Consider the following 14,289-nt stretch of genomic DNA (forward strand, 5'->3'; position numbering starts at 1 on the left):
TCAGGGCCTGAGCAACAGGCAGTTTACTTCTAGCCCTAACAAGTTAAATCATTACACAAAGGCGAGTTTCCATTGGACTTTTAATTTGAATAACAAATATGTTTTTCAAAACTTCACTATCGCGAATTCTTGAATCAGGCTTCAGGCCGCATACCAGTAAATTTCCTTTCTTTTTCTGGGCTTCAGATCATGCCTATTTTCACTTACAATATAGTTTTTTTTTTTTTTTTTTTGAAAGGACTTTTCTCCAAGTCACAGGTATCTTGGTTTAATGTATGTTTAGGTTAATGGCAGGGTCGCTTTTCAACAACAGCCTTAAAGCTGAAGGATTAACAGGTGTACGGTGCACATTTTAGGACATTACATCCGGAGGGGTGAGCCGTGAGGCTGAGCTGTGATGATTAACTCAAACTAGGGGTGAGGCTTATGGATTGAGGCTGAGGGTGTCATAAAATGTACACTAGAGGTTTGCTACACCCAGTCAGTTTCCAATCTGATGTTCAGAAATTATTTCTCTAAAGGTCTGTCCAGTCTCCATAGCAACCCGGGAATGGAATGTTTGGGGCCAGCGGTTGGCAGGAGAATAAGAATACCTGGGTTCTATTCACCTGAGTGTTCTCTGAGAATTCTCTGACTGCTCTCACTGTTCATAGCTGATCTAACCACTCACACAGCAGACTGGTCACTAGAAACAGATGGCGATTTCGGACGTTTGAAAAGGTCCCTAAAATTGTCGATATACGCCTTCCTAGCTCAAAAAAGAAAAGAAAAAACGATTGCCCAGCACTGGGAGAAAACTCTTGATGCTTAGACCACTGAGCTACCACAGGTCACAGTTCACTAGCAAGCCATGAGAATACTGGATAATAGTTGATGGAAACAGTGCGTCATTTATTAATTATTTTGTTTTAAGCCTTTACCAAACCATAGCCCTAACCTTAACATCTCGGAATTAATACCTAGACTGTTAACCCTTTGAGTTGTTTCTGTTTTACCCCTGTTACCATACAGAATTAACCCTGTAACCATGCGGAATTAACGCAATAAAAAATAGACGTTCGTCCATAATACGTCGAATTTCGAATGGAAACTATGAGATCTTGTTGCACACAGAGAAGGTCAAAGAGGACTTTTTAGAAAGTGCAGAAGCTATGCGTTGTCAATATATAGAGATTTTTAAAACAAATAAATCAGATAAGCTTATTTTATAATCTGGAAGACATCACTGTGTTTACATGTGTGGATATAGCATACTGATACTGTTGATGAAGTATATTGTCATGTATGGGACTTGCCATAGGTCTTTAACTATGTCAAATAACATGACTCAATGACGAATTGTCAAAAGTAGTGCTCTATATAGGGAATAGGGGGTCTGTTTTAGGAGCCAGACATACATTTACAACAATCCTTTACATATGCTTTCAAATCCTTAAAATATTTAGTTTCTGTGATCTGGTATTTCCTGTTTTATGTTTTGCTAATAAACCATATATCTACAGTATGTTGGTTCTCTCTTTAGTTCTGACGCTGCATTTGCATAAGACATGATTAAAACCAGGAAGTGGTTGTTCCAAGGATTCTAACCTTTATGATCCAGAATGTAATTATTAGAATCCCGCTGGACCGGTAATTAGGTGGCCTGTCACTGAGCTAAATTAGGAACCTGCCTGAGCCTGGACTCCTGACAGCGAATGGCTGGGACCCGTCAAAGAGATGACGGAGCAGTCTGTTGAGACTGCACAGTTAGGCCTACATGTCACTCTTACTTGTTAGGTAACACCTTAGGGCTTTTCAATGTGCTACAGATGAAATCATTATTTTACTGACGATGTTAGAGTATAAGACGTAATATCCATGTTATAGAATATCAGTCATTCAAATCCCTGAAGTAGCTAGATTGTAATGTACATCTGATTGCTGAGTATTCTCCACTTCCTGGATCCATCCTCTCCCTAACCATTCTCCTCCTGTCCTCACGTTCACCTCTCCTAACTCTAACCCTCCTGTCCTCACGTTCACCTCTCCTAACTCTAACCCTCCTGTCCTCACGTTCACCTCTCCTAACTCTAACCCTCCTGTCCTCACGTTCACCTCTCCTAACTCTAACCCTCCTGTCCTCCCGTTCACCTCTCCTAACTCTAACCCTTCTGTCCTCACATTCACCTCTCCTAACTCTAACCCTCCTGTCCTCCCCTTCACCTCTCCAGCCTCTTCTCTCCTTTCCTACCCTTCACCTCTCCAGCCTCTTCTCTCCTCCCCATCCCAGTCTTCTCCCTAACTTGTAAATGCATGTAGGCCAATAGAGCTAGCACTCCACTAATGCTAATCCTATGGGAAGAGAGGCGAACAGAGCTAGCTCTGAGGCTTGTGCTAGTACTGTGGGTTTGTAATGGGAGCAGAGGCAGAAAGAGCTAGCTCTGAGGCTAATGCTAACAGCACTGTGTGAAGTGGGAGGAGAGGCTAGCCCACAGAGGGAGGGACAGACAGCCAGCACAGTGCATGGATCTTCAGTCACTCTCACAGTGCTAAAAACACAGAATACTGCAGCCTGCACTCAGAGAGAAAGACAGAGAGAGAGAGAGAGAGAGAGAGAGAGAGAGAGAGAGAGAGAGGGGCACCGAAGGGGAGAGAAGAAGATGCATGGTTCGCAATGTGAGTAAGAGAGAGTTTTTTATATTTTAAATGGAGAGTAAGGAAAACTGTTTGTGACCATGGGTGTGTGAGAGACAGTTGAGCGCTGGTGTGTGTCTGTGGCTGTATCTGTGTCTGTGTGTGAGGCTTTGAGCGTGTATCTCTGTGTGTGTGTGTGTGTGTGTGTGTGTGTGTGTGTGTGTGTGTGTGTGTGTGTGTGTGTGTGTGTGTGTGTGTGTGTGTGTGTGTGTGTGTGTGTGTGTGTGTGTGTGTGTGTGTGTGTGTGTGTGTGTGTGTGTGTGTGTGTTTTACACGCTCTGTCAGCTATCTGGGATTCCTCTATTGACTGAGTAGTGCTGTGTTACACTGGAGTGCAGTTACTTGGATGGGAATAGACAGAAAGACAGGCAGACAGGCAGACAGCAGTACCAGTAGCTCCTCCTCATGGGACAAAAACATTGGACAGGAGAAAATAAGTAAATAACAGGACTGAGGCTAGAGATATCTTTCGAAATACTCTATATGTTACGTTGGAGTACACTTCACATGGATTGAATGTGTGTGTGTGTGTGTGTGTGTGTGTGTGTGTGTGTGTGTGTGTGTGTGTGTGTGTGTGTGTGTGTGTGTGTGTGTGTGTGTGTGTGTGTGTGTGTGTGTGTGTGTGTGTGTGTGTGTGTGTGTGTGTGTGTGTGTGTGTGTGTGTGTGTGTGTGTGTGTGTGTGTGTGTGTGTGTGTGTGTGTGTGTGTAGGGAGGGATGATGTGTTGTCTCTCTGTGTGTGTAGGGAGGGGTGATGTGTTGTCTCTCTGTGTGTGTAGGGAGGGGTGATGTGTTGTCTCTCTGTGTGTGTAGGGAAGGGTGATGTGTTGTCCCTCTGTGTGTGTAGGGAGGGGTGATGTGTTGTCTCTCTGTGTGTGTAGGGAGGGGTGATGTGTTGTCTCTCTCTGTGTGTAGGGAGGGGTGATGTGTTGTCTCTCTGTGTGTAGGGAGGGGTGATGTGTTGTCTCTCTCTGTGTGTTTAGGGAGGGGTGATGTGTTGTCTCTCTGTGTGTAGGGAGGGGTGATGTGTTGTCTCTCTGTGTGTAGGGAGGGGTGATGTGTTGTCTCTCTGTGTGTAGGGAGGGGTGATGTGTTGTCTCTCTGTGTGTGTAGGGAGGGATGATGTGTTGTCTCTCTGTGTGTAGGGAGGGGTGATGTGTTGTCTCTCTGTGTGTAGGGAGGGGTGATGTGTTGTCTCTCTGTGTGTAGGGAGGGGTGATGTGTTGTCTCTCTGTGTGTAGGGAGGGGTGATGTGTTGTCCCTCTCTGTGTAGGGAGGGGTGATGTGTTGTCTCTCTGTGTGTAGGGAGGGGTGATGTGTTGTCTCTCTCTGTGTGTAGGGAGGGGTGATGTGTTGTCTCTCTCTGTGTGTAGGGAGGGGTGATGTGTTGTCTCTCTGTGTGTAGGGAGGGGTGATGTGTTGTCTCTCTGTGTGTAGGGAGGGGTGATGTGTTGTCTCTCTGTGTGTTTAGGGAGGGGTGATGTGTTGTCTCTCTGTGTGTAGGGAGGGGTGATGTGTTGTCTCTCTGTGTGTAGGGAGGGGTGATGTGTTGTCTCTCTGTGTGTAGGGAGGGGTGATGTGTTGTCTCTCTGTGTAGGGAGGGGTGATGTGTTGTCTCTCTGTGTGTTTCTCAGCAGCTCTCTATGAAGGTGCTCATTCTTATTTCCTCTTTTGTCTTTGATTCAGGCTTTACAAGGTGGGTCAGGTTGGCTGGGGAATGTGGGTAGTACTCAGAACAGGGTGGTGTTGGCTGGGGATTGTGGGTAGTACTCAGAACAGGGTGGTGTTGGCTGGGGATTGTGGGTAGTACTCAGAACAGGGTGGTGTTGGCTGGGGAATATGGGTAGTACTTAGAACAGGGTGGTGTTGGCTGTGGAATGTGGGTAGTACTTAGAACAGGGTGGTGTTGGCTGGGGATTGTGGGTAGTACTTAGAACAGGGTGGTGTTGGCTGGGGAATATGGGTAGTACTCAGAACAGGGTGGTGTTGGCTGGGGAATGTGGGTAGTACTTAGAACAGGGTGGTGTTGGCTGGGGAATGTGGGTAGTACTTAGAACAGGGTGGTGTTGGCTGGGGAATATGGGTAGTACTTAGAACAGGGTGGTGTTGGCTGGGGAATGTGGGTAGTACTTAGAACAGGGTGGTGTTGGCTGGGGAATATGGGTAGTACTTAGAACAGGGTGGTGTTGGCTGGGGAATGTGGGTAGTACTCAGAACAGGGTGGTGTTGGCTGGGGATTGTGGGTAGTACTCAGAACAGGGTCGTGTTGGCTGGGGATTGTGGGTAGTACTCAGAACAGGGTGGTGTTGGCTGGGGAATATGGGTAGTACTTAGAACAGGGTGGTGTTGGCTGGGGAATGTGGGTAGTACTTAGAACAGGGTGGTGTTGGCTGGGGAATATGGGTAGTACTTAGAACAGGGTGGTGTTGGCTGGGGAATGTGGGTAGTACTTAGAACAGGGTGGTGTTGGCTGGGGAATATGGGTAGTACTTAGAACAGGGTGGTGTTGGCTGGGGAATGTGGGTAGTACTTAGAACAGGGTGGTGTTGGCTGGGGAATGTGGGTAGTACTCAGAACAGGGTGGTGTTGGCTGGGGAATGTGGGTAGTACTCAGAACAGGGTGGTGTTGGCTGGGGAATGTGGGTAGTACTCAGAACAGGGTGGTGTTGGCTGGGGAATGTGGGTAGTACTCAGAACAGGGTAGTGTTGGCTGGGGATTGTTGGTAGTACTCAGAACAGGGTGGTGTTGGCCTGGGGATTGTGGGTAGTACTCAGAACAGGGTGGTGTTGGCTGGGGAATGTGGGTAGTACTCAGAACAGGGTGGTGTTGGCTGGGGATTGTTGGTAGTACTCAGAACAGGGTGGTGTTGGCTGGGGAATGTGGGTAGTACTCAGAACAGGGTGGTGTTGGCTGGGGATTGTGGGTAGTACTCAGAACAGGGTGGTATTGGCTGGGGAATGTGGGTAGTACTCAGAACAGAGTGGTGTTGGCTGGGGAATGTGGGTAGTACTCAGAACAAGGTGGTGTTGGCTGGGGATTGTGGGTAGTACTCAGAACAGGGCTGTGCTGGCTGGGGATTGTGGGTAGTACTCAGAACAGGGTGGTATTGGCTGGGGAATGTGGGTAGTACTCAGAACAGGGTGGTGTTGGCTGGGGATTGTGGGTAGTACTCAGAACAGGGCTGTGCTGGCTGGGGATTGTGGGTAGTACTCAGAACAGAGTGGTGTTGGCTGGGGAATGTGGGTAGTACTCAGAACAGGGTGGTGTTGGCTGGGGATTGTGGGTAGTACTCAGAACAGGGCTGTGCTGGCTGGGGATTGTGGGTAGTACTCAGAACAGGGTGGTGTTGGCTGGGGATTTTGGGTAGTACTCAGAACAGGGTGGTGTTGGCTGGGGAGTGTGGGTAGTACTCAGAACAGGGTGGTGTTGGCTGGGGATTGTGGGTAGTACTCAGAACAGGGTGGTGTTGGCTGGGGATTGTGGGTAGTACTCAGAACAGGGTGGTGTTGGCTGGGGAGTGTGGGTAGTACTCAGAACAGGGTGGTGTTGGCTGGGGATTGTGGGTAGTACTCAGAACAGTGTGGTGTTGGCTGGGGATTGTGGGTAGTACTCAGAACAGGGTGGTGTTGGCTGGGGAATGTGGGTAGTACTCAGAACAGGGTGGTGTTGGCTGGGGGATTGTGGGTAGTACTCAGAACAGGGTGGTGTTGGCTGGGGAATGTGGGTAGTACTCAGAACAGGGCTGTGCTTCTCTTCCTCTCTTTTCACTGTACTGGTTCTTCTTTCTTCCCCAGGGCTCCCCTCTCTCCATACACACAAATACAATAATGGAGAGGGAGAGAACGAGAGACAGAGAGAGAGAGAGAGAGAGAGAGAGAGAGACAGAGACAGAGACAGAGACAGAGAGACAGAGAGAGAGAGAGAGAGAGAGAGAGAGAGAGAGAGAGAGAGAGAGAGAGAGAGAGAGAGAGAGAGAGAGAGAGAGACATAGACAGAGACAGAGACAGAGACAGAGACAGAGACAGAGACAGAGAGAGAGAGAGAGAGAGAGAGAGAGAGAGAGAGAGAGAGAGAGAGAGACAGACAGACAGACAGACAGACAGACAGACAGACAGACAGACAGACAGACAGAGAGAGAGAGAGAGAGAGAGAGAGAGAGAGAGAGAGAGAGAGAGAGAGAGAGAGAGAGAGAGAGAGAGAGACAGAGACAGAGACAGAGACAGAGACAGAGACAGAGACAGAGACAGAGACAGAGACAGAGAGAGAGAGAGAGAGAGAGAGAGAGAGAGAGAGAGAGAGAGAGAGAGAGAGAGAGCAGACAGACAGACAGACAGACAGACAGACAGACAGACAGACAGACAGACAGACAGACAGACAGACAGACAGACAGACAGACAGACAGACAGACAGACAGACAGACAGAGAGAGAGAGAGAGAGAGAGAGAGAGAGAGAGAGAGAGAGAGAGAGAGAGAGAGAGAGAGAGAGAGAGAGAGAGGATGTTCATGTTATAACTGTGTGCTGCAGGTCATTCTGAAATTACTCCATATATATCAAATATACTGTATATATATATAACATATCTCAGCCTGTCTGTGTTTTTTGATACTTCCCTTTTTCCTCCCTCCCTCTTTATCTTAAACTCTGCATTGTTGGAAAAGGTCCCGTAAGTCATCATTTCACTTTAAGTGTACACCTGCTGTTTACGAAGCATGTCACAAATAACATTTGATTTCTCTCCCTTTTCTCCTTCTATCCTTCCCTCTTTCTGACCCTGTCCCTCTGCTAATTATCGAAGGTGGTGTCCCAGTGCTGATACAGAAATAGAGAGAACAAGAAAACGAAAGAAGGATGGTCGAAAGACGTCAGAGGAGGCCAACTTGATCCTTTTTCTCCATGACCCCTGACCCCACAGAAGAAGAAAAGTAGAGACAAGAGAGAGAGGAGATAGAGGGGGGACAATACCGTCCCCTAACCCGCGGGTCCTCAGGAGTAATGTCCTGGCGGAGCTCCGTGGGTGAGCTGGTGCCCAGGGACGTCTCTGAGATCCTAGCCCGGGAAGGGAAGGCCCAACGTGGGCAGAGGAAGACCGGAGGGTCCCTGGGCCAGGCCTTCAGTTGGTTAAAGGGAAGCAAGGCGAAGAACAACGTCAGTAACAGACAGAACCGGATGGGGAGTGGCATCGGGGATACAGAGGGAAACCAAACCAAACATAGACAATACCACAACCACAATTCACCTAAAGGTACGTCTGAAACGGGGGTCTCGTACGGGATAGGGTGAGATGAATTTGTCCTTAGAATGTGTAGCAGAGGTAATCATGGCTAGAGTGGGCCGTGATGTCACCTTCTCTGAGCCCTGACTGGCGCAAAGGAATGACGACAGCTGAGTGATTCTGCTTTAACGGTGGTGATGTAGCTGAAGAATGCACCGCACACACACGCACACGTCACACGTCACACGTCACACACACACACACACACACACACACACACACACACACACACACACACACACACACACACACACACACACACACACACACACACACGACACCCACACACACACGCACACACACACACACGCCACACACACCCACACACGCACACACACGCACACACACACACACGCCACACACACCCACACACACCCACACACCACACACACACACACACACACACGACACCCACACACACGCACACACACACACACGCCACACACACCCACACACACCCACACACCACACACACACACACACACACACGACACCCACACACACGCACACACACACACACGCCACACACACCCACACACACACGCACCCACACACACACCCACACACACCCACACAGTTGGCCGGGTCATGTGGGCGGCACAGAGATGACCTGCCTCTTTCTCCTCGCTGTCTGTCTGTCTGTCTGTCTGTCTGTCTGTCTGTCTGTCTGTCTGTCTGTCTGTCTGTCTGTCTGTCTGTCTGTCTGTCTGTCTGTCTCCCCGCTGTCTGTCTGTCTGTCTGTCTGTCTGTCTGTCTGTCTGTCTGTCTGTCTGTCTGTCTGTCTGTCTGTCTGTCTGTTTGTCTGTCTCCCCGCTCCTCTCAGTGTGTTTGTGTTTCACCACACCACCATACCTCCTGGCAGTGTTTCACCACACCACCATACCTCCTGGCAGTGTTTCACCACACCACCATACCTCCTGGCAGTGTTTCACCACACCACCATACCTCCTGGCAGTGTTTCACCACACCACCATACCTCCTGGCAGTGTTTCACCACACCACCATACCTCCTGGCAGTGTTTCACCACACCACCATACCTCCTGGCAGTGTTTCACCACACCACCATGCCTCCTGGCAGTGTTTCACCACACCACCATACCTCCTGGCTAGCCAGGGAGTCTTAACCAGACCAAGAGGCTTTCACAGTGCAACACCACACCTCTCTGAGACGCTCCAGTTTACAGAAGGTTCTGGTTTCAGTTATATAGCTGAGGTCATTTTATAGAGAAGAGAGAGGTGGGCAGTGCATTTCCACTGATTTACTCACTGTCAGCCTTTCAGCCTGCCTGTCTGTCTGTCTGTCTGCCTGCCTGCCTGTCTGTCTGTTGTCTGCCTGTCTGCCTGTCTGTCTGTTGTCTTTCTGCGTGTCTGTCTGTTGTCTGCCTGCCTGTCTGCCTGCCTGCCTGCCTGCCTGTCTGTCTGTTGTCTGCCTGTCTGTCTGTTGTCTTTCTGCCTGCCTGTCTGCCTGCCTGCTTGTCTGTTGTCTGCCTGTCTGTCTGTTGTCTTTCTGCCTGCCTGTCTGTTGTCTGCCTGTCTGTCTGTTGTCTTTCTGCCTGCCTGTCTGTTGTCTGCCTGCCTGCCTGGCTGTCTGTTGGCTGCCTGTCTGTCTGTTGTCTTTCTGCCTGCCTGTCTGTTGTCTGCCTGTCTGTCTGTTGTCTGCCTGCCTGCCTGCCTGCCTGCCTGTCTGTTGTCTGTCTGTCTGTCTGTCTGTCTGTCTGTCTGTCTGTCTGTCTGTCTGTCTGTCTGTCTGTCTGTCTGTCTGTCTGTCTGTCTGTCTGTCTGTCTGTCTGTCTGTCTGTCTGTCTGTCTGTCTGTCTGTCTGTCTGTCTGTCTGTCTTTCTGCCTGCCTGTCTGTTGTCTGCCTGCCTGTCTGTTGGAGGGTCTAGACATTATATCCAGTGGAAGAGGTGGAGTCTAAACGGACTAAAGAGAAGTGGTCAATATCTCCCTGTGTTGGTTCTATGAGGGCCATCAGAAGGCCCAGGGGACAGATTACAGCTGTGTTGGTTCTATGAGGGCCATCAGAAGGCCCAGGGGACAGATTACAGCTGTGTTGGTTCTATGAGGGCCATCAGAAGGCCCAGGGGACAGATTACAGCTGTGTTGGTTCTATGAGGGCCATCAGAAGGCCCAGGGGACAGATTACAGCTGTGTTGGTTCTATGAGGGCCATCAGAAGGCCCAGGGGACAGATTACAGCTGTGTTGGTTCTATGAGGGCCATCAGAAGGCCCAGGGGACAGATTACAGCTGTGTTGGTTCTATGAGGGCCATCAGAAGGCCCAGGGGACAGATTACAGCTGTGTTGGTTCTATGAGGGCCATCAGAAGGCCCAGGGGACAGATTACAGCTGTGTTGGTTCTATGAGGGCCATCAGAAGGCCCAGGGGACAGATTACAGCTGTGTTGGTTCTATGAGGGCCATCAGAAGGCCCAGGGGACAGATTACAGCTGTGTTGGTTCTATGAGGGCCATCAGAAGGCCCAGGGGACAGATTACAGCTGTGTTGGTTCTATGAGGGCCATCAGAAGGCCCAGGGGACAGATTACAGCTGTGTTGGTTCTATGAGGGCCATCAGAAGGCCCAGGGGACAGATTACAGCTGTGTTGGTTCTATGAGGGCCATCAGAAGGCCCAGGGGACAGATTACAGCTGTGTTGGTTCTATGAGGGCCATCAGAAGGCCCAGGGGACAGATTACAGCTGTGTTGGTTCTATGAGGGCCATCAGAAGGCCCAGGGGACAGATTACAGCTGTGTTGGTTCTATGAGGGCCATCAGAAGGCCCAGGGGACAGATTACAGCTGTGTTGGTTCTATGAGGGCCATCAGAAGGCCCAGGGGACAGATTACAGCTGTGTTGGTTCTATGAGGGCCATCAGAAGGCCCAGGGGACAGATTACAGCTGTGTTGGTTCTATGAGGGCCATCAGAAGGCCCAGGGGACAGATTACAGCTGTGTTGGTTCTATGAGGGCCATCAGAAGGCCCAGGGGACAGATTACAGCTATGTTGGTTCTATGAGGGCCATCAGAAGGCCCAGGGGACAGATTACAGCTGTGTTGGTTCTATGAGGGCCATCAGAAGGCCCAGGGGACAGATTACAGCTGTGTTGGTTCTATGAGGGCCATCAGAAGGCCCAGGGGACAGATTACAGCTGTGTTGGTTCTATGAGGGCCATCAGAAGGCCCAGGGGACAGATTACAGCTGTGTTGGTTCTATGAGGGCCATCAGAAGGCCCAGGGGACAGATTACAGCTGTGTTGGTTCTATGAGGGCCATCAGAAGGCCCAGGGGACAGATTACAGCTGTGTTGGTTCTATGAGGGCCATCAGAAGGCCCAGGGGACAGATTACAGCTTTGTTCATGAGTAGTTGAAATATGGGCTGTGTTTATTCAATATAGGCCATGGGAACATTACCAATAGCTCTGGGTGGTTCACAACAAATAAAAACGCTTTTTAAAAGCAACTTCATTATTTAAATGGTTGTTGGTCATAATGGTCAAGGCTATCAAAGGTAGACTCAGCCCTATGACATCATACAAGAAGGGGCAACTTCCTGCTTACAGACATCAACAACAGAATTCCGATCTGCCAGAGACCTTGCCATTGTTGTCGGCTCTTTCCACGTCGCACCCTCTCTTCAGCAAGAGACACTAATAGCATTCTTAGCAGACATTCATTTAGTTGTTTAGTTGTCATTTACGGAAGGAAGGAAGTCGCCTGTTGTGTTTGATGACGCCAAGTTCACCTTTAAATGACTGGACGAGTGAGCGTTGACGTTCTCTGTGTGTTCAGTGGCTCCCGTTAGAATCCCAGTAACGGTGTAGAACGCTGAGACACCAGAAGACGACTGTAGGATGACAGAAACCTTGACCTCCTTTTGACATTGTTTCGGGATTGTGCTTTTCAGACACAGAGCTTTCCAGGTCGGATAAGAGATGACTATAATTTTGTTTATGAATCGGTTTCTTTGTTCTCTTTTCTCGGCATTGTGAATTGGTGACCGTGCTTTTGTTGAGACCCTGTTTTTGTCTCACACCTGTTTTCTTTCTCTCTTTGTTTGTCTGTGAGAGAAGAAAGAGAGGGAGGGTGAGAGAGAGAGAGAGAGAGAGAGAGAGAGAAACAAAGAGAGAGAGAGAGACAACGATAGAAAATGAAAGATAGAGAGAGGCCTATTTTTCCTAACAATGAAGATACTGTTTAGTAGACCTTTAAAAGCATATTCCTTCTGCTGTTCATATTTCTAGAACCAGCCGGATGACTTTACCCCACCAGACCAACCTGAAGAGTAGGAGACTTTACACAAACATACCTGTCTGTGTGTCCGTGTGCTACTGTGTGTCTGAGACTGTACTGTATGCACTGTGATTTGTATAAGGTTTGTGTTGGTGTGCGTCTGTGTGTTTGCGTCCTGCCTCACTATGTATCTCTGTCTAGCCTGTGACTGTCCTTTCTGGAATGTATAATTTATAGAAATTCTTCTCGTGCATAACCACAGTCTTTGATGTGCTGGGATCCTGGGAACAGAGTGAGTGTGTGTGTGTGTGTGTGTGTGTGTGTGTGTGTGTGTGTGTGTGTGTGTGTGTGTGTGTGTGTGTGTGTGTGTGTGTGTGTGTGTGTGTGTGTGTGTGTGTGTGTGTGTGTGTGTGTGTGTGTGTGTGTGTGTGTGTGTGTGTGTGTGTGTGTGTGTGTGTGTGTGTGTGTGTGTGTGTATTTATATGTCTGGATGCTGTCCAGAGTTATGTGATGGAGGAGAGATTACATAGGAACATGAAGCCTTATTCAGAGAGGAGAGATTACATAGGAACACGAAGCCTTATTCAGAGAGGAGAGATTACATAGGAACATGAAGCCTTATTCAGAGAGGAGAGATTACATAGGAACACGAAGCCTTATTCAGAGAGGAGAGATTACATAGGAACATGAAGCCTTATTCAGAGAGGAGAGATTACATAGGAACACGAAGCCTTATTCAGAGAGGAGAGATTACATAGGAACATGAAGCCTTATTCAGAGAGGAGAGATTACATAGGAACACGAAGCCTTATTCAGAGAGGAGAGATTACATAGGAACATGAAGCCTTATTCAGAGAGGAGAGATTACATAGGAACATGAAGCCTTATTCAGAGAGCATAGGAACATGAAGCCTTATTCAGAGAGGAGAGATTACATAGGAACATGAAGCCTTATTCAGAGAGGAGAGATTACATAGGAACACGAAGCCTTATTCAGAGAGGAGAGATTACATAGGAACACAAAGCCTTATTCAGAGAGGAGAGATTACCTAGGAACACAAAGCCTTATTTCAAATTAAAAAAAAAAATCGAACTTTATTTGTCACAAGTGTAGACTTTACTGTGAAATGCTTACTTACGAGCCCTTATCCAACAGTGCAGTTCAAGAAGAGTTAAAAAAATATTTGCCAGGTAGGCTAAGATAAGAAGTAACACAATGAGAATAACAATACAGGGGGCTCTGGTACCGAGTCAGTGTGGAGGCTATATACAGGGGGCACCGGTACCGAGTCAATGTGGAGGCTATATACAGGGGGTACCGGTACCGAGTCAATGTGGAGGCTATATACAGGGGGTACCAGTACAGAGTCAATGTGGAGGCTATATACAGGGGGCACCGGTACCGAGTCAATGTGGAGGCTTTATACAGGGGGTACCGGTACTGAGTCAGTGTGGAGGCTATATACAGAGGGCACCGGTACAGAGTCAATGTGGAGGCTATATACAGGGGGCACCAGTACCGAGTCAGTGTGGAGGCTATATACAGGGGGCACCGGTACAGAGTCAATGTGGAGGCTATATACAGGGGGCTGAGTGTTTGTGCGGGAGTACAGGTTAGTTGAGGTAATCTGTACATGTAGGTAGGAGTGAAGTGACTATGCATAGATAATAAACAGCGAGTAGAAGCAGGGTACATGAGGGGGGCTGGAAGTTTAAATTGTCCGGTTGTGATTTTATTATTTTTTCAGCAGTCTTATTACCTGGGGGTAGAAGCTGTTGAGTTGCCTTTTGGTCCTAGACGTGGTGCTCCGGTGATGTACTGGGCCGTACGCAGTACCCTCTGTAGCGCCTTACGGTCAGATGCCGAGCAGTTGCCATACCAGGCGGTGATTCAACCCGGTCAGGATGCTCTCGATGGTGCAGCTGTAGAACTTTTGAGGATCTGGGGACCCATGCCAAATCTTTTCAGTCTCCTGAGGGGGAAAAGGTTTTGTTGTGCCCTCTTCACGACTGTCTTGGTATGTTTGGACCATGATAGTTTGTTGGTGATGTGGACAACAAGGAACTTGAAACTCTCGACCTGCTTCGCTACAGCCCCGTCGATGAGAATAG

The 14,289-nt window shown here is 48.7% G+C and overlaps 1 protein-coding gene across 2 annotated transcripts in view; it reads left to right on the plus strand.

The window, feature by feature from the left end:
• Nucleotides 1–14,289, plus strand: part of LOC139558946 (NHS-like protein 3) — a 157,254-nt gene that overhangs the window by 24,805 nt on the left and 118,160 nt on the right. Inside the window, exons 1-2 of one of the 2 annotated variants that reach the window (XM_071374463.1) lie at nucleotides 2,498–2,655; nucleotides 7,470–7,916. In XM_071374463.1, the coding sequence (XP_071230564.1) occupies nucleotides 7,667–7,916 (250 nt within the window). In that variant the 5' untranslated portion in view covers nucleotides 2,498–2,655; nucleotides 7,470–7,666. Of the gene's footprint in view, nucleotides 1–2,497; nucleotides 2,656–7,469; nucleotides 7,917–14,289 lie in introns of those variants that run through there. The other variant, XM_071374464.1, reaches the window with a different exon arrangement.

This window comes from Salvelinus alpinus, chromosome 29, assembly GCF_045679555.1.
Source record: "Salvelinus alpinus chromosome 29, SLU_Salpinus.1, whole genome shotgun sequence".
Taxonomy (NCBI): domain Eukaryota; kingdom Metazoa; phylum Chordata; class Actinopteri; order Salmoniformes; family Salmonidae; genus Salvelinus; species Salvelinus alpinus.